Genomic DNA, 19,075 nt, shown 5'->3' on the forward strand with positions numbered 1-19,075 from the left:
ACAAAAATGTACATCTAACTTCACACACACGTGCGAGATTTTTAAAAGAGTTTAGGGTTTTTAGAAGTCGGTGGATGGGGCAGGTTGGGCAGCGCACAGCGACTTGCCCGTTGCTTTTGGTTCAGTATTAAACTACCCTCCTCAAACCCTTCCTCCCGCTTCTTCTTTCCATTCGAAATCCATCTCCTTCTCTCTCCTCTACAGGCGTTTTTCTTTTCTTCACACCCCACCATTTGTATCTATTTATATACAGTATAAGTGTGTGCAAAAGAAGGAATCGCTTTTCTGATTGAAAAGTTCACCGGAGCAAGTGTTAGAAGAGAAGGAGAAGCACACAGCCCTAGCTCCTTCACTTGAAATCCAAGTGATTTTTGGTTTGCTCTTTGCTCGAGGTAGTGCTTCGTTTTCTGCTTTTTATTTTGTGGTTTATTGACTTTAGATCTATTAGTAATCCAGTCTTTTAGTTAATTTGTTATATGTGTATTCAGGTGTCCGTAATTTGGTATTGAAGTTTATTTATCTATTGATTTCCGTTTTAGTGTTATTGAGATGGTGTTTTAAGTTGTTTACTGGCTCATATCTTGTAGACTTTGTTCATCCATGCGTTCAATTGAAATCCATGGTTTAAGCTCTACTTATGCTTAAGAATTAGTACTGCTTAAGAGAGAGAGATTTCTGTAACTAATTAATTATGACTTAAGAAGAAACGATTGTCTGATGGGTAAAGCAATTTGGCCTCTTATCTCTGGTTTTGTTTGATTCATGAATATAATTTTAGTGTAAGGGCTGGAGTTTGACAATAGCAGCATTGCCCTTTGACTCGGTCAATTTTGGGCGTGAGTTTGCTGTGATGGGCCTTCGCCATGCATTTTATCCAATCAAAATTTTCTTTTAGAATTTTCAGAATCCTCTCCTCTATATTACATCATGCAGTGATTTAGCCTTTGTAATATCCTTGTAGATTTGATTATCCTTCATGCTTCTTGTTTGTAGGGAAAATGGCATTGGAGATTACCCAGTATCTATTGTCTGCTCAATCACCAGATGCAAAAGTTCGAAACGAGGCAGAGACTACTCTCAGTCAGTTCCGTGACCAAAACTTGTCAGGATTTCTGCTGTCACTATCAGTTGAACTCGCAAATGATAGCAAACCAACTGAGTCTCGTAGACTTGCTGGAATCATCCTCAAGAACTCCTTGGATGCTAAAGAGGCTGCAAGAAAGGACCATCTTGTCCGGCAATGGGTAGCAATTGACATTTCTTTTAAGTCTCAGATAAAACACTCTCTTTTAAGCACTCTTGGGTCTTCTGTCCGGGAAGCAAGCCACACTGCTGCCCAAGTAGTTGCTAAGATAGCTTCAATAGAAGTTCCCCGGAAAGAATGGCCTGAACTCGTAGGATTGTTACTTTCCAACATGACTCAGCCAGATAGCCCTGCATCCCTGAAACAGGCTACCCTGGAAACACTTGGTTATGTATGCGAGGAGATATCTAATGAAGATCTTGTGCAAGATGAAGTAAATGCTGTGCTAACTGCGGTTGTTCAAGGAATGAATGTCACCGAGCAAAACTCTGAGGTCCGACTTGCTGCAACTAGGGCTCTGTATAATGCCCTTGATTTTGCGCGGACCAACTTTGATAATGAGATGGAGAGGAACTATATAATGAAGGTGATTTGTGATGCTGCGCTGGCAAAAGAGACAGAGATCAGACAGGCTGCATTTGAATGCCTAGTTTCCATTGCATCAACATACTATGAGGTACTTGAACCCTACATGCCAAGGATCTTTGAGCTTACCTCTAACGCAGTGAAAGGAGATGAGGAAGCTGTTGCCCTTCAAGCAGTAGAGTTTTGGAGCTCTATTTGTGATGAAGAATTGGAGATTCAAGACTACGAGGTCCCTGAGAGTGGGGATTCTAGTGCACCACACTCTCACTTTATTCAGAAGGCTCTACCAACTTTAGTCCCTATGCTGCTAGAAACTCTACTTAAACAGGATGAGGAGCAAGACCAGGAGGATGGAATTTGGAATCTAGCCATGGCTGGGGGCACATGTCTTGGTCTTGTTGCTAGGACTGTTGGCGATGCTATTGTTCCTCTTGTGATGCCTTTTGTAGAGATCAACATATCAAAGACTGACTGGCGATCTCGGGAGGCAGCGACATATGCATTTGGCTCAATCCTTGAAGGGCCGAGCATTGAGAAATTATCACCTATGGTAAATGCTGGCTTGGAGTTTTTGCTCAATGCAATGCATGATGAAAATAGCCATGTGAAAGACACTACTGCATGGACTCTTAGTCGCATCTTTGAGTTACTCCACTCACCAGCTACTGGTTTCTCTGTGATTAACCCCGGTAACCTTCAAAGGATCTTGGGTGTCTTGTTGGAGAGTGTAAAAGATGCTCCACATGTGGCAGAGAAGGTTTGTGGAGCTATATATTTTCTTGCTCAGGGATATGAGGATGCTGGGCCAAGCTCTTCCCTGCTCACCCCTTACCTTCCAGATATCTTGAACAGCTTGATTACGACAGCTGATCGTTCAGATGGCAGTTACTCTAAGTTGAGGTCTTCTGCATATGAAACCTTGAATGAGGTTGTTAGGTGTTCGAACCTCTCAGAGACGTCTCACATAATTTCCAAACTTCTGCCTGCCATCATGTCTAAGTTGGAACAAACTTTAAATCTTCAAATTGTATCATCCGATGACAGGGAAAAGCAAGGGGATTTGCAAGCCTCTCTGTGTGGTGTTCTTCAGGTTTTGATCCAAAAACTAAGCAGTGCTGATGAAACTAAGCCTTTAATATTGCAAATGGCTGATCAGATCATTCTGCTTTTCCTGAATGTTTTTGCCTGCCGTAGTTCTACTGTCCATGAAGAAGCTATGCTTGCTATTGGTGCACTGGCATATGCAGTTGGACCAGAATTTGGGAAGTACATGCAAGAGTTCTATAAGTATCTAGAGATGGGTTTGCAGAATTTTGAGGAATATCAGGTTTGTTCCATTTCAGTTGGGGTAGTTGGTGACATTTGTCGTGCGTTGGATGATAAGATCCTGCCATATTGTGATGGGATCATGACTCTTCTTCTCAAGGATCTCTCCAGTGGTGAACTGCACCGCTCAGTTAAACCTCCCATTTTCTCCTGCTTTGGGGACATTGCCCTTGCAATTGGCGAACACTTTGAGAAGTACATCAGTTATGCTTTGCCGATGATGCAAAGTGCTTCAGAAGTGTGTGCGCAGATGGACAACAGTGATGAGGAGATGATGGACTATGGCAACCTGCTTAGGCGCAGTATTTTTGAGGCTTATTCTGGAATTCTTCAGGGATTCAAGAATTCCAAGCCTGATCTGATGCTACCCCATGCTTCTCATCTTGTGCAGTTCCTGGAATTGGTTGCCAAAGACAAGCAGAGGTATATTAAAAATGCATCAGTTATTTGTATATTTCTTTTCTATGATTTTGCTCAGCGCTCTGATGTGTTTCTTATTGTGCTTTTCAGGGACGAGAGTGTAACTAAGGCAGCAGTTGCTGTTCTTGGTGACCTGGCAGATGCACTTGGTTCAAACATAAAGGTTTTGTTTAAGGATAGTTCGTTCTGCATGGAGTTATTACGTGAGTGCCTTCAGTCGGATGATGACCAGCTGAAAGAAACAGCAACATGGACCCAGGGGATGATTGGGCGTGCATTTTCTGTCAGTGGCTGAGCATTGTTCTCAGCTGCTTCTCTATGTTCATGGTGTTGTCCTCTTTTCATTTTTTTTTCGGCGAAGTAATTGTGTAATCAGGTTCCCACAAAGATGTGGGTCGAGGTCTTGTATGCTCAAATTTTGTGTAATGTCGGTGAACAGACAGAAATGATGAAATTCTTTTCATTGATCTTCTAATTATGATATTTTGCCACTCGTTTATTCATTTACTGCCACAATGTTTCATTGGCCTGTTATTGCCAGTTAGTATTATTCATTCATGCAGGGGCATTAATTTGCCTTACAGGGCCACATCATTCTTGTATGGAAACTACAGATTCTATTATTCACTGTCTACCTAGATTATTATGCTCTTCTTCTTTATCTTTCTTAGTTGTCATAGTTTTATATTGTGCTTGGCATGGTAATGACACTAGTTTGGCAGCCGCTAGTTTCCATTCGTGGCTTTTATCACGTTCCTTGCACTATCAAGGAGCCGCCCGTCGGTACCCATGTCCAATGCCATGGATGCGTTCAAGATTTGGACTGTCTCACAGACTTGGACAATACCATCCAGGTTTTTGTGGGCTTTGTTTAATACGATGACTAAAACTGTGTGAAGTATGAAAGTTCTTGTTTAATTCAAGTGGAAAGTCAAGAGAATTTGAGGGAAGTTACTGAGCAAAGTGTTTGTTTCACTTGTTGAATGTGAATTTATGCATGAAATAGCAGCCTGTGATATTGATTTTATGCGTGGCCATTCCTCCCTGCTTTCAGGCACTACATTCTGTCTGTAATCTGTATATGGTACCGCTACTACTTTGTACTCTATTGGGCTGCTTATATTTCCTAGCGGGCCTTAGAGGGTGTATAGCAACCCAACTCTATTGGGCCTAAGGCCTACTCAAGAATATAATTAATAGATCCGAAACAGAGTCCATAAGGTACATTTAACGAGCACATTTTGGGTCCCACAATACACACGACGGACCACACGTGCGACATTTTAAGAAGAGTTAGGGTTTTCAAAAGCCAGTGAACAGGGCAGGCAGGGGCAGCCCCAAACGACTTGCCCGTTAATTTTGGTTCTGTATTCAACTGCCCCCCTCAAACCCTTCCTCCCGCTTCTTCTTTCCATTCGAAATCCCTCTCTCTCTCTCTCTCTCTCTCTCCTCTACACGCATTCTATTGTTCTCACACCCCAGCATTTGTCTCTATTTATATACAGTCAGGTGTATGCCAAGGAGGACTCACTTTTCTGATCGAACAGTTGATCAGAGCAAGTGTTAGAAGAGAGATACAGAGGAGGAAGACAAAGCCCTACCTACTTCAACTGAAATCAAAGTGATTTCTGATTTTCTCTTTGATCGAGGTAGTCCTTTTTTTTTCTGTATTTTGTTTTATTAACAATAGATCTATCAATAATACAGTATTTGAGTTAATTTTGTTATATGTTTTCCAGATACCGGTGTACTTTGTTCCGAAGTTGATTTATCCATCGATTGTTGTTTTAGTGTAATTGAGATAATGATGTTTTAAGTTGTTTACTGTCTTGTATGTTTAGATTTTGTTTCATACCTGGGTTAAAATTAAAGTCCATGGTGTAAGGCTTTAAGACTTAGAGATTTCCGTTGCTATCTACTGATAATTAAGAAGAAATGATTGTCTGATGAGTAAAGCAATTTGGCCTCTTCTCTTGTGTTTTGTTTGATTCATGAATGTAGTTTGAACAACAACATTGAACGGCCTGGATTTTGTTAATAGCAATATCATCCTCTGAAACGCTCAATTTTTGGCATGAGTTGCTGTGACAGGCCTTTGCCACACATTGTCCCTGACATTTCTTCAATAAGTTTTTGCTTTACATTTTTCATAAATCAAGCATCTATATTACACTATGCAGTAATTCTTCATGTGTTAGTATCTTTGTATAGTTGATTATCCTTAATGCTTCTTGTTTGTAGACATAATGGCACTGGAAATTACCCAGTATCTATTGTCTGCTCAATCACCCGATGCTAATATCCGAAATGAGGCAGAGACTACTCTCAGTCAGTTCCGGGACCAAAACTTGCCTGGATTTCTGCTGTCATTATCTGTTGAACTCGCAAATGATGGCAAACCGACTGAGTCTCGTAGACTTGCTGGTATCATCCTCAAGAACTCCTTGGATGCTAAAGAAGCTGCAACAAAGGACCAACTTGTCCAGCAATGGGTAGCTATCGAACTTTCTTTTAAATCCCAGATAAAAGTCTCTCTTTTAAACACTCTTGGCTCTTCAGTCCGGGAAGCGAGCCACACTGCTGCCCAGGTAGTTGCTAAGATAGCTTCAATAGAAGTTCCCCGGAAAGAATGGCCTGAACTCGTAGGATTGTTACTTGCCAACATGACTCAGCCAGATAGGCCTGCATCCCTGAAACAGGCTACCCTAGAAACACTTGGTTACGTATGCGAGGAGATATCTAATGAAGATCTTGTGCAAGATGAAGTAAATGCTGTTCTAACAGCTGTTGTTCAAGGAATGAATGTCACAGAGCAAAACTCTGAGGTCCGACTTGCTGCAACTAGGGCCCTGTATAATGCCCTTGATTTTGCACGGACCAACTTTGATAATGAGATGGAGAGGAACTATATAATGAAGGTGATTTGTGATGCTGCGCTGGCAAAAGAGACAGAGATCAGACAGGCTGCATTTGAATGTCTAGTTTCCATTGCATCAACATACTATGAGGTACTTGAACCCTACATGCCAAGGATCTTTGAGCTTACCTCTAACGCAGTGAAAGGAGATGAAGAAGCTGTTGCCCTTCAAGCAGTAGAGTTTTGGAGCTCCATTTGTGATGAAGAATTGGAGATTCAAGACTACGAGGTTCCTGAGAGTGGGGATTCTAGTGCTCCACACTCTCACTTTATTCAGAAGGCTCTATCAACTTTAGTCCCTATGCTGCTAGAAACTCTACTTAAACAGGATGAGGAGCAAGATCAGGAGGATGGAATTTGGAATCTAGCCATGGCTGGGGGCACATGTCTTGGTCTTGTCGCTAGGACTGTTGGCGATGCTATTGTTCCTCTTGTAATGCCTTTTGTAGAAATCAACATATCAAAGACTGACTGGCGATCGCGGGAAGCAGCAACATATGCATTTGGCTCAATCCTTGAAGGACCGAGCATTGAGAAATTATCACCTATGGTAAATGCTGGGCTGGAGTTTTTGCTCAATGCAATGCATGATGAAAATAGCCATGTGAAAGACACTACTGCATGGACTCTTAGTCGTATCTTTGAGTTACTGCACTCACCAGCTACCGGTTTCTCTGTGATTACCCCTGGTAACCTTCAAAGGATCTTGGGTGTCTTGTTGGGGAGCATAAAAGACGCTCCACATGTGGCAGAGAAGGTCTGTGGAGCCATATATTTTCTTGCTCAGGGATATGAAGATGCTGGGCCGAGCTCTTCACTGCTCACCCCCTACCTTCCAGATATCTTGAACAGTTTGATTGCCACAGCTGAACGTACAGATGGCAGTGACTCTAAGTTGAGGTCTTCTGCATATGAAACCTTGAATGAGGTTGTTAGGTGTTCGAACCTTTCAGAGACATCTCAGATAATTTCCAAACTTCTGCCTGCCATCATGTCTAAGTTGGAACAAACGCTAAATCTTCAGATTTTATCATCCGATGACAGGGAAAAGCAAGGAGATTTGCAAGCCTCTCTTTGTGGTGTTCTTCAGGTTTTGATCCAAAAACTAAGCAGCGCTGATGAAACTAAGCCTATAATACTGCAAGTGGCTGATCAGATGATGCTGCTTTTCCTAAATGTATTTGCCTGCCGTAGTTCTACTGTCCATGAAGAAGCTATGCTTGCTATTGGTGCACTGGCGTATGCAGTTGGACCAGAATTTGGGAAGTACATGCAAGAGTTCTATAAGTATCTAGAGATGGGTTTGCAGAATTTTGAGGAATATCAGGTTTGTTCCATTTCAGTTGGGGTAGTTGGTGACATTTGCCGTGCGTTGGATGACAAGATCCTGCCATATTGTGATGGGATCATGACTCTTCTTCTCAAGGATCTCTCCAGTGGTGAACTGCACCGCTCAGTTAAACCTCCCATATTCTCCTGCTTTGGGGATATTGCCCTTGCAATTGGCGAACACTTTGAGAAGTACATTAGTTATGCTTTGCCAATGATGCAAAGCGCTTCAGAAGTGTGTGCGCAGATGGATAACAGTGATGAGGAGATGATGGACTATGGCAATCAGCTGAGGCGCAGCATTTTTGAGGCTTATTCTGGAATTCTTCAGGGATTCAAGAATTCCAAGCCTGATCTGATGCTACCCCATGCTCCTCATCTCCTGCAGTTCCTGGAACTGGTCGCCAAAGACAAGCAGAGGTTTATTGAAAATGCATCAGTTATTTTATTTATTCTTTCTTTTTCTTGTGATATTACTCAGTATTCTGATGTGCTTCTGCTTTTCAGGGACGAGAGTGTAACTAAGGCAGCAGTAGCCGTATTGGGTGATCTGGCAGATGCTCTTGGTTCAAACATAAAGGTTTTGGTCAAGAATAGTTCATTCTGCACAGAGTTATTAGGTGAGTGCCTTCAGTCTGATGATGACCAGCTGAAAGAAACAGCAACATGGACCCAAGGGATGATTGGGCGTGCATTTTCTGTCTGTGGCTGAGCATTGTCTCTCAGCTGCCACTCTCTGTCCATGGTGTTGTCCTCTTTTCCTTTGTTCTGACAAAGTCATTGTCTCATCCGGGTTCCAACAAAGATGTTGGTTGAAGTCACGTATGCTCAAGACTTGTGTACTGCTGGTGAAGATGCAGAAATGATGAAATTCTTTTCATTGTCTGCTAATTATGGCAAAATTTTGCTGCTCAATCATGTATGCATCTACAGCCACCATGTTTTGGTGGCCTACTACTGCCAATTAGTATTATTCATTCATGAAATGGTACTAGTTCTCTTTATGGACCCGGTCATTCTTGAGTGAAACTACAGACTGCACTACGTGATACACTTTCTTATAGTTTCACTGTCCGTACCGAGAATAACTATTCTCTTTTTGTTCATCTATCTTATTTTTTATTGAGTAGTCTGTGCTTGGCATTAGTGCAGCAGCTATAGAAAGATGGTTTTGCTATGAGCAAAACTGATGCATCGTTTACTGTTGGTATTGCATTTGTTCCATGGTCATATCTATACCCCAAAAGCCCATATATATATGTATATGTATATATATTCTGGTAATTACCAGAATGCTGTATATAATTTGAAACTTGGAGGGGGCATAGGACACTTACCAGTTAAAAACGGTTTCCCCAATTCAAATAAACACGGTTCCTTTTTATAAGAAAATATATATAAATGACGGAGCATATTGTAAGCTTAAATCTATGAAGATTCATCTGTATACAGAATCAGCTTTTCCTTACAGGAATACTTGTATGAACTTTACTCGTATATAAAGAGCTTCAATCCCTAACAGCAATTCAAATATCATATTTTTCAGAATATAAAGAGCTGTGTACTAAATTTTGGCAAAATCTGAAACTCTTCCGTTTCCGAAACCACCAGTAAAAGTTCTGGTATCCATCAGGATCGGGAAATAATGTGGGCGTAGAGCAACTCATTCCAAGTGTCGGGCACTCCAGGAAGACACCAATGCAGACAATCTGCAAATGTAGCAGGATCGGCTTTCTCCTCAGGTGTCAAAAGTTTGCCTTGCCGAATGGTGTAAACTGAGGTATGACCGTCCTTTCTGTACTCTGATAGGGTTGTGATATCAACCAGGGTCACCGGGGTATTTGTGGCTTTTATCACATTCCTTGTAATATGTAGGAGCCTCCTGTCGGTGCCCATGTCTAATGCCATGGATGTGTTCAAGATTGGGGTCGTTTCACGGGCACAGGCGACTCCGTCCAGGTCGTTCCAGTTTGAGCTCCTACACATTGTGGGCCATGTTTAAATTGATGTATATGGACCTTCTTGCTTAATGCAAGTGGAAAGTTACAAGAATTCGAGGGCAATTACTGTTGGTGAACTGGAGACATGCTGATGAAGAAGGCAGAGGTACGATTATGATCAGCATTGCTGATTAGCCAGTTGGCCCACGTTGTTAGAACTCTTTCATACGCTGTGGTACGTTCGATCTCATCGTATTCTGCTGATCCTTGTTCGAATGATCCCCGTCTGTTCATCAAATCCCAACCATCACAGTTACGTAAACTTGTGCGTAGTGTATACAAATACATACGTGGTATATACATACAAGACTTTAATGGTGTGACTGTTCATCCACCATATGTAGGTGTTGAAGACAAGAAAATCTGCTGACTTCCAATGGATTCCGTGCTTGGAAATGGATTCAGGCATTATAATTCGCTGTGAAATGCTGTGGTTTCTTGGATCGTCTGAATTTGACTCTACCAGAAAAGGCGCCCAGTAAAACTCAACTGTCGCATTATAGTCCTACATTGTATTCATCTAAACTTGCTCAAACAATATAAGTTATTGAAAACAAGTGCGAAAAATTCGAATTGTAAGAGCTTCTTTCCTGTGAAAAAACGAAAAATCTGTTCGTACAGCTAAAGATTCTGTCAGTTTGCAGCATATGAGTGGATGTATCGCACTTGCACCATAATTCATTTGATTCCATCGAATTTAATTTAGGTAAAAGTTTTCGGTAATTCTAATCCACCAAATGATAATCAATTTATTGCGTGATTGGTGGTGGACCTGGAAAGGCCCAGACCACAACCCATCAACCTCAAATCCTGACCTCAAATTTATGTAATTTGTGTGTGGGTCTACCATGTTCAGAAATCAATCCACCGACGGAACTGTAACTAACATCATGGAACAGAACACAACCACCACCGTACAAGTAAAGGAGATTGATTCCATTGAAGAAGTAAAAAACCTGAATAGAGAAAACCGAAAGTGGAGCTCCCATGTTCCAAGTTGCTCTGCCGGGAAGAATAGCAGACTGGAGCAAGCAAATCATGGACTCCCATTGATTCCGGTTCACTGAATCCCCCACAAACAAAAGCCTCTTCCCCCTCAGTTTCTCCAACAACACTCTTGCCTCAAACCTCATTCAACAAATACATTTACTACAACATTAGTTGTTTGTTCATTAAGGCTACCTGTAATTTATATATATGTAACAATTAATGAATAGATTGTTTGATAATGACAATACTTACTTGGGCAAAGAACAGTGACTGGGCTGCCATCTCCACTTCTGATACAGTGTATCTTCTCTTCCATTTCTAACACAAGTGACTTGAGCAGTCAAGAACCCACACTCTTCTTCTCTGTATAAAGGCCTGGTGATATTATCAAACACCCATTTCCCCTTTGACAAATCACAGCCCCTTAATGGCAATTCAATATCAGTCCCAGCTTCTTCATCCCTCTCAAAATCAAATGCTGCTGCTGATCTTGAAGCAGTTCCATTATTGATTGATTGGCCAAGAATAAGAAGATGAGGCCAGGTGAGAGTGAGAGTGAGTTTGGAGATAAAAGTTGCATCTTTGGTAAATACAAAAACACAAAAGAGAGAGAGTGAAATGAGTGTGATGATTAAAAGGGAAAGATTACGTTTTCTCTGCTCACTTTTCTTGTATTTGTACTTCATGGAGAGAGATTCTGTTTTTGGTATTTTGGGGGAGACTGGAGAAGAATCGAATAGATAGATAGCTAGATAGACAGGTAGCAGTGCACCTATTTATTGACAAAACTAAGTATGGTTGATAGTTACCTGGATTTACCACTTATCAGGGCAATAATGAGCTACTTCACTAATCTTAACTTCTTGGGCCATGTCTAATTAATGCCCTTACATCTCATTTTCTCTTCTCTCAGTTTTATAATTTGAAGGCCATCAAGATCAGAAATGGAAGTTCTTAGTTTCTTGATATGAGCAACTTTCTTGTTATGTGAATTATCAACATAAAAAAAGAGACTTCTTGTGTGAGGCAATGAATACTAGTTTTGGTCCTTGGCCTTCTATTTTAATGCCATATGCAGTATCAAACGCATAGAGTAAGATAGTGTTGGTTTTGAGAACTTTTTATAAATTAGACAGACTTTTCATTTAGAAGTGAGGTGGAAGGTGTTTGATATCAGCAGATTTATGTGTACTTTTACTGCTTAATAAGAAAGGATGATGGTTGTGAAAGTTGGCGGAGAGCAGAGAAAGAAAACAAATGTTATGTGTTGTTGGTGCATCTTAGCAAGATAGTATGGTAGCATTTATTAGAGCAGGTGGTGTAATTATTATTACTATTAGTTATATACACACAGTCACAGTCGCACTCACACTCACACTCACATACACTATAAGTGACATTTGGGTTACTAAAAAGCTAAAATAGAGATTTGGTGGAGTGGTGAGACCTCTCACATATCAAATTGATATTTATTCAAAAAAAAAAAAATAAAGAGAGAGAGAGAGAGGGATGATTGTGGGAATTATTTTGTACCCCTTGCACCCTATTTTCAGCTTTGTAAAGATCAAAATTATAAAAGTGAAATTGAAAAACAAAAGATGAAAAAAATATCATATTTTAATGTTATTGGGTTTATCATGTTTCTTATAGTGTGTACTAGATCTGATATTGCATATGCCATAAATTGATTAAGTAGGTACATGTCAAATGCTGGCCCTCCTTATTGGGAGGCTATCAAATGGCGCTTAGATACTTGCATGGTTCGGAAAAATTTTCTAAAAATTCTTGTTGGCTATATAGATTCAAATTACGCTAATGATAGCAATAGTAGAAAATCAACCACTTCATTCTTTGTATGGTACAACCGTGGGTTTGGTTTTGGTTGGGTGCGGTGCCTAGTGACCGTGTGCCCTATATTTGGATCTGGCTCTCTGAGCCTTTATCCACATTCTGATATCTTTGTGATTTTTTTATTCTTTTATCTCTCTGTGTATTTATTTGTATTTTTGGTCTGTAAAATTTATTAAGGAGTTTTGCATTCCATTGTTGTAATAGTTAATAGGCCATGGTTTATAAACAAGTACAACGAGGAGCCTTTTACACCCTACAAAAAATAATTCCACTATGTAGAATAATATCCACAATTTTTTCTATATATCCAAAAAATGGGATAAGAAAATAAGCAAAGCTCTCCCGATTTATACTCTAATTCCTCCACTGGACCACTGCATTTGCTTTTCAGCAGTTTGAGTGACATGTTTTTCTTTAACTAATCCAACAACAAACTCTCACCATTGGAATACCATTCCACTCCATCACCATTTCATTCTTCTTCTCACCTCCAAATCCAATCCTCACCCCATATTCACTCTTCACCATTTCTTTGGCCTCCACCACACTTGCTTCACTAAATTTCCACCCCTTCAACCCTGCTCCAACCTCAAATTCACCACATTGCTTCTTCTCCTCCCATTTTCGATCCCACGTGCCCCAACGAACTAACGGTGCCACAAACAAACTTTCTAAGGCAATTCTTGCTTCTCCGAGGTGGGCCGGAAAATTGGACTCCATGGACTCTAACAAGGCTTGATAATGCGTAAAATTGTTGTCCAAGAATGTAGTGTAACTACAAGAACTTGAAATGTTGTGCCATGCATCTCCATCACCGTAGGTTATGATGCCCTTGACATGGTGTAGGGAATTGTTGGCCACACTTAGAAACTCCAAAACATCATTTCTATTCCTAATTCTTGCCATATGTGGAAGCCCCACATGGCAATTGAATGCATACCATGATTTCCTCCCATACTCTCCTTCCTTCATGTTCTTCATCATACTTTCTAAGTCTTGCAATCCCACTTCCTGTACTTCCATTTTTAGGCCATATGAATCTGCATGATCACATAATCTCCTCTTTGTCTCCTCAAATCCCCATCTGGAGGGGTTAGTTTCATCTTCTTCATTGAGCTTCACCGACGTTAATCTTATTTCCTTATGTTGATATTTGATGGCCTCCATAAAGGGTGCCCATTGAACCCCTTCTCCAATGTCGAAATCAATTAAGTGTATGATCTCAGCATCCCAAGGCATGGCTTCTAGGATGGCCAAAATGGCCACGAGATGAGCAAACTTCCCATAAGGGAACATCTGGTAGAATGCCATGAAGGCTGGATAGAAGTTCTTGGACGACTCTTGTTCAAGGTAATCTGGTTGCTTGTTCAGGTGTTGGAACATGTAGTACAAGACACGTTCTGTTGTTCCACCAACCGGATTCACTTTCTGGATTATGTGTCTAGAAATCACTTCTGCTAGCTCAGTTTCTTGATTATCCATCGCTTCAGCATAAGCCAAGAGGAGATGGATTAGGCAGAGTTGGTTGCCTGCTTCCATGCCTTCAGAGGGAAGAACTGGGGGTGGATGCATGTTTGTCTTGTCCATGAATGTTTCACATACTTCCATGGAACGATCATGATTCCATGAACAGAATCCATCATCACTTGGAAACTGCTGAGAACAATAACTTACTCCACTCTCTGCAGTTTCATTTACAGGTTGTGGGATGCTATTGACATCAGCAGCATTGAAAATGTAATCAAACTCATCAAAATCCATAAAAGAATCATCTGCCGCAGAAATATCATGTATTGCAGAACTGGCATGTAATTCATCACCATGGACAGGAAATTCCATGCACTCATCATAGAAGATAGTTTCAAGATATTTCATGGAGGATGAGATTTCAGGGGAGTTCTCTGTAAAGGAAAACAAAGGAGACAATGTCTCTTCAGCTGCAGCATCATTGGAAAATGGATTAACATTGTTGAACAGTATCATTGAGGGTTGATAGATCTCACAAAGACTCATCTTTTGGAAACTTTTCAATTTGAAGCCAAGGGATGACATGAATATACGTCGGGCTCGATATATAAGGACCTCAAAAGGGCAGACAGCATTTGCAGCTAGGCCGAATTGGGGCATCTAACTTATTGGCAGTTTGTAAAGGAAGGTACTCTCAGCTTTAATGATTAAAAAATTTAAGGATAAAAGTTGTTGTTCTTTTTCTTTTTTTACGTGTGTATATATATATATATGTATTCCTTAATTCGTATTAAACCTATCTGCATGAATTAGCCAAATTACAACATTAAAAAGTGAACTTATTTTTTGTCTTATCTAGAGAGATTGTTTTATCCCAGGCTGTGTTCTAAATAATAGATCGTTTTTCAAATCATTACCAGGCAAATTTGAATTCTTTGTTCCATGAAATGATAGAGTGCATTGTTCTGCATATGATTCAATGTGTCCAAAATACTGAAACCACAGCCATGTGTGGTAGTTTCTGGTTGTGACAAAACAAAAACCAACATTGCTTGAAGGACAGAGTAATTCGCTTTCAACCTTAATTTCATGGAAAATTTTGTAATAAGAAACTCTATCTTCAATCATACGCCAACATTATCATAATCATAGTTCTTTCTGTCCTCATTGAAAGCATAATCCGTCTTCATCTGACGCGTGTAATGCTAAAGAAGTATTTTACCTCATGATCAAGAACTGTGTCTTGTCCTCAACGAAGGTCCAATTTCTTTGAAGGTGATGCAGTATCCATTGAAAAGCCAGTTTTTGGAATGTTGAGGTTGGTTTATTTGTTGACTTGTTATACGAAATATTACCAGGAATAAGAATTCCTGAATCTAACTGCTTCACACACATGTAGAGATGACTTCAATCCTATGTAACATGTCTTAAGTCCAAAAGTCAAGTCATTTTATTTGCACAGGAGGAAACTAATCCTAGTATCCTTTGTCCTGGAAACATGAGAATCATATTTCTGGTGAGTTAAAGAACCTTAAAGAAAATACTGCAAGAAAACAGCAAGTCAAAAGGCTCCAGATTACTGAGACAACGCATTAAGATGGTTGAATTTAGATATATGAAAAACACAGTTCACACACTGCATGAAATTGCCTTCAAATGGATAAAGATGATGTCTTTTTAGGTGAAGAAAGATAATAGATAATATAGTGTACTTGATTCCATAAGATGAGGAGATCCCAATTTCTGGCCGTCAAGAAAGGGAATCAACCACAACAGGAGTCAATTCAGCAGTTAAAAAAAGAATCAGAATCTGTCCGTTTCTCTATAGAACATCAGATATGAAGCTCTCTTTACATCAACTGATCAATGTCCATACGAATTAAAATATGATGTCCCCAGATGCCATCAAAGGAAATATCTCGCAACAGTTCCCAGAAATTCATGCAAGTAGGATATATGGTTTTGGATGGTACAACCTCGTAAATAATGTTGGAGCATGTCACTGAAATTGTTTATAATACTGATAGATCATCAGGTAGGAAGGCTGGCTGTTGATAAGAAGGAATAATGTCACTATCTGCTCGAATATTTAATTCAAATCTGCAAATGCACGTCTCGTCAAATGACTGAAAAAGCCCCACGTTGTACAAGCAAACAACAAACACGACAGTCCCCATGTTTTAATATGTCACTACAAACTTGTTTTCTTCGCTTTGTGATCTGATTGGGCTCTTCATTAGAAAGACAGTGAGACAGTTTGGTTAATCACCATATTATAACCATAACAGTAACCTTAAACAACTGTTCATTTGATCACAACATCTCAAAAAGACTGAGACTGCTGAGCAAATATGTTTAATTCTCCAAATGAAGTTGTATGGGATTCTGCATCATTCACAAGATTCAAATAGATTCTGATAGAACGCCTGCCCGCATAGCCCAGATTTACATATCAAAGTGTCTTAAAATTTTGGTTCTAAATCTCATTTTACTAGACTTAAAAGGATACGTCATAAAGGGGTTCTGATTTTCATTTTAACGCTCAAAGTTTTACTGCTAAATTGTTCTTAATCCTGAGGGCTTGCACGAAACAAAGGGAATGAAGTAAATTAATTTCTTCTATTTGTCTTTTCTAAATGACTATAGTGAAGAAAGAATAACTGCAAGCTTCCCTATCATAAAAAGCTGCTTGGATAGGTAATCTTGGGAAGTTTTGTCTCCGAATATGATCTAACTCTATGGTGTTCTTTCACCATGAAGACGACCCTGGGACCCAAATGGACGGCTAATCTCCAGCCATCCGTTCACGTTGATTATGTACCTTGAAAGGCTTTTTAAAACTCTGTTAATCAAATAGAGACATAATGAAGTCGGTATTTCAACATCCAAGAAATTTTCAAGAAGGAAAGAGGACTTCTCAGGGAACTTTACCAGATTATATTTTGTATAATATACTACCAATAGAGTAGTCTTCGTCTCTGTTTTATTTTATTTTCTGTCAACATCTACTGCCAAGTTATAATATATATAAATGCGATACCTGTATCACCAAACAATACTCTGCTCTCACCTGCAAAGAACCCACCAGAACAGAATGCAGTCAGAGCTTCTTCTTCCCCCCATGTCAACCTTCAACTTCACATGCTCTGCTTTTAATCATAACACCTCTTACGATCAGGAAATGGATTTTTGTGGTATTGATGACTCTGATTTTTCCTGTTCATTCACCTCTCTTGAAGAGTGCTCTGCGATTTCTTCATCAAATTCATATGTACCAAACATGTTCCCAGATGAGTTTTTTGATCTTGAAACTTTGGTTGAAGATATTCAAATCTATCCAGCCATGGATGGGTTCGAGACTATTCCAACTGAAGAAATTGAGGATATCTGTGAGTGGATAAATGGGAATGATGCTGAAGGAAATGAATTGAGTCCTTGCCTTTCTTTAGAATCTGGCCAGAACTCCATAGTATCTCCTTTCATGGATGAGATGTCGCTACTATTGCCAGCCGATGAGATGCAAGTAGATGATCAATTGGCTCTCCTCCATCTAATGAGGGCTTATGGAGAAGCCATGGATAATGGAGAGAAGGAGTTAGTTGATGTGATTGTAAAATCAATAAACGAGAAAACAAATCCCCTCGGCAACACCATGGAACGTGTGGCATACAACCTATTCCAGTCCACAGAAAACCAAGGTGAATATCTAAGACAGGAGTCGAGCAAGAACTTTGTAGCTGCATTCAAGGTGTTATACCAGAGCATTCCAAACGGGAGGTTTGCTCATTTCACAGCTAACTCGGCAATCCTAGAATCTGTCCCAGATGAAGCAGCAATAATACAAATAGTAGACTTCGACATGGGAGAGGGGATTCAATGGCCTCCACTGATTGAGGCCCTGAGCAGGAAGCAAAAGGCCCTGAGGCTCACATCAGTAAAATCAGAAGAGGAATGCACCAGTTCCTGTTGGAACTTTGAGGATGCAAAGAAACGGCTTCTCGCACATGCAGGACAATATGGTGTAAAACTGCAAATAGAAGAAAAGAGCATTGAGGATTTTGCTTTTGAACTTATGAGAATGAAGAAAAGAGGACAAGGCCGAGAATGGCTGGTTTTCAACTGTATGGTGGGACTTCCACATATGGGAAGGAGAAGGTCAAGAAGCAGCGTAGCTCATTTTGTGAAAGTGGCCAGGGAATTGTTAGCGAATCTTAAAGGAATTCTGACATTTGGAGATGGAGAAGCAGGGGAGAGTCTGAACACTTGTTGCAGTTACACTTCATATTTTGACAATCTTATAAGACACTACCAAGCTATTTTTGAGTCATTGGAGGGAAGTTTCCCAGTTTATCTTGCAGAAGCAAGAACAGCCATGGAAAGTCTTTTTTTAGCACCATTAATGAGTCCAACTGGTTGGTCCATGGACTGGGAGGAGATGACAAAAGGTCGTGATCAGGCAGAAACCCAGTTGGAGGGCCGCAAGCTGAGCCAGGAGAGCTTGGCTGAAGCTAAGCAGATAGTGAATGAAAGAGAGAACTCATACAGGGTCACAATTGAGAGGCTGAGAGAGAACGAGATGGTCTTGAGATGGAAGGAGACACCACTAGTAAGAGTTTCCACGTGGGTGTGAAGACATTCGGAAACCAGCAGTGGCGGCCTCTAACATGTAAAGGCTTATGTTTCTGTAGGAAGTGCTTAACATAGTCTATTCTAGTTTTGTATGATTGGCAATGTCAGACATGATACACGAACATGTAAAGAGGGAGAGAACAATTGTTCATAATCTTGGCGTACCATGTTCAGGACCTTTTTCTTGATCAAAATAAAGTTCAGAAAATGTATGCATGAGAGAAAGGAAAAAGAAACAATATAAAAGTAAACCACAGTAATGAGTGTGTTGGTGGATATTGAAATTTAACCGCATTAGACTTGCATATGACATTTCTGATTGGGTTATGAAACGTTCAAATTGTCAGGAAGGTTAATAGACAATTCAATCGGTCACCCTCTTCTAGCAAAACACCGGATAAGTGATACTGGGGTCAGAAGGTTCCATCAGTCCGATGAAAGAACAACAAAAAAGTTGCCGCAACTCTTGCAGAATGC

General features: G+C 40.2%; 5 protein-coding genes across 5 annotated transcripts; 3 read left to right on the top strand and 2 right to left on the bottom strand.

The window, feature by feature from the left end:
- The first annotated feature begins 95 nt into the window (after window positions 1-95).
- On the top strand, window positions 96-3,893 carry LOC105174601 (importin subunit beta-1). The gene is made up of 3 exons (XM_020697861.2): window positions 96-392; window positions 994-3,418; window positions 3,506-3,893. The coding sequence occupies exons 2-3, from the start codon at window positions 999-1,001 to the stop codon at window positions 3,708-3,710; spliced, it is 2,625 nt and encodes an 874-aa protein (XP_020553520.1). The 5' UTR covers window positions 96-392; window positions 994-998; the 3' UTR covers window positions 3,711-3,893.
- Window positions 3,894-4,741: 848 nt separating this feature from the next.
- Window positions 4,742-8,793, top strand: LOC105174603 (importin subunit beta-1). The gene is made up of 3 exons (XM_011096755.3): window positions 4,742-5,064; window positions 5,657-8,081; window positions 8,169-8,793. Exons 2-3 carry the CDS (start codon window positions 5,662-5,664, stop codon window positions 8,371-8,373), a joined length of 2,625 nt encoding a protein of 874 aa, XP_011095057.2. The 5' UTR covers window positions 4,742-5,064; window positions 5,657-5,661; the 3' UTR covers window positions 8,374-8,793.
- Window positions 8,794-9,020: 227 nt separating this feature from the next.
- Window positions 9,021-11,413, bottom strand: LOC105174604 (xylan O-acetyltransferase 1). Its single transcript, XM_011096756.3, has 5 exons — window positions 10,904-11,413; window positions 10,618-10,789; window positions 9,967-10,166; window positions 9,729-9,887; window positions 9,021-9,639 (listed from the first exon to the last, which is right to left on the bottom strand). The coding sequence occupies exons 1-5, from the start codon at window positions 11,335-11,337 to the stop codon at window positions 9,291-9,293; spliced, it is 1,314 nt and encodes a 437-aa protein (XP_011095058.1). The 5' UTR covers window positions 11,338-11,413; the 3' UTR covers window positions 9,021-9,290.
- Window positions 11,414-12,916: 1,503 nt separating this feature from the next.
- Window positions 12,917-14,629, bottom strand: LOC105174732 (protein NODULATION SIGNALING PATHWAY 2). Its single transcript, XM_011096919.2, has one exon. The coding sequence runs from the start codon at window positions 14,627-14,629 to the stop codon at window positions 12,917-12,919; it is 1,713 nt and encodes a 570-aa protein (XP_011095221.2).
- A 2,521-nt stretch (window positions 14,630-17,150) lies between these two features.
- Window positions 17,151-18,599, top strand: LOC105174733 (protein NODULATION SIGNALING PATHWAY 2-like). Its single transcript, XM_011096920.2, has one exon. It carries the CDS (start codon window positions 17,151-17,153, stop codon window positions 18,597-18,599), a length of 1,449 nt encoding a protein of 482 aa, XP_011095222.1.
- Window positions 18,600-19,075: the final 476 nt, after the last annotated feature.

Source organism: Sesamum indicum, linkage group LG11 (assembly GCF_026168435.1).
Source record: "Sesamum indicum cultivar Baizhima isolate 11 linkage group LG11, ASM2616843v1, whole genome shotgun sequence".
Taxonomy (NCBI): Eukaryota; Viridiplantae; Streptophyta; class Magnoliopsida; order Lamiales; family Pedaliaceae; genus Sesamum; species Sesamum indicum.

Coding starts and splice junctions, on each gene's coding strand:
- LOC105174601 (XM_020697861.2), top strand. CDS start 999: ATGGCATTGGAGATTACCCAGTATCTATTGTCTGCTCAATCACCAGAT. Junction 3,419..3,505: donor GTTGCCAAAGACAAGCAGAG/GTATATTAAAAA, acceptor TGTGCTTTTCAG/GGACGAGAGTGTAACTAAGG.
- LOC105174603 (XM_011096755.3), top strand. CDS start 5,662: ATGGCACTGGAAATTACCCAGTATCTATTGTCTGCTCAATCACCCGAT. Junction 8,082..8,168: donor GTCGCCAAAGACAAGCAGAG/GTTTATTGAAAA, acceptor TCTGCTTTTCAG/GGACGAGAGTGTAACTAAGG.
- LOC105174604 (XM_011096756.3), bottom strand. CDS start 11,337: ATGAAGTACAAATACAAGAAAAGTGAGCAGAGAAAACGTAATCTTTCC. Junction 10,790..10,903: donor AGTCACTGTTCTTTGCCCAA/GTAAGTATTGTC, acceptor TTGTTGAATGAG/GTTTGAGGCAAGAGTGTTGT. Junction 10,167..10,617: donor TTTCGGTTTTCTCTATTCAG/GTTTTTTACTTC, acceptor AATACAATGTAG/GACTATAATGCGACAGTTGA.
- LOC105174732 (XM_011096919.2), bottom strand. CDS start 14,629: ATGCCCCAATTCGGCCTAGCTGCAAATGCTGTCTGCCCTTTTGAGGTC.
- LOC105174733 (XM_011096920.2), top strand. CDS start 17,151: ATGGATTTTTGTGGTATTGATGACTCTGATTTTTCCTGTTCATTCACC.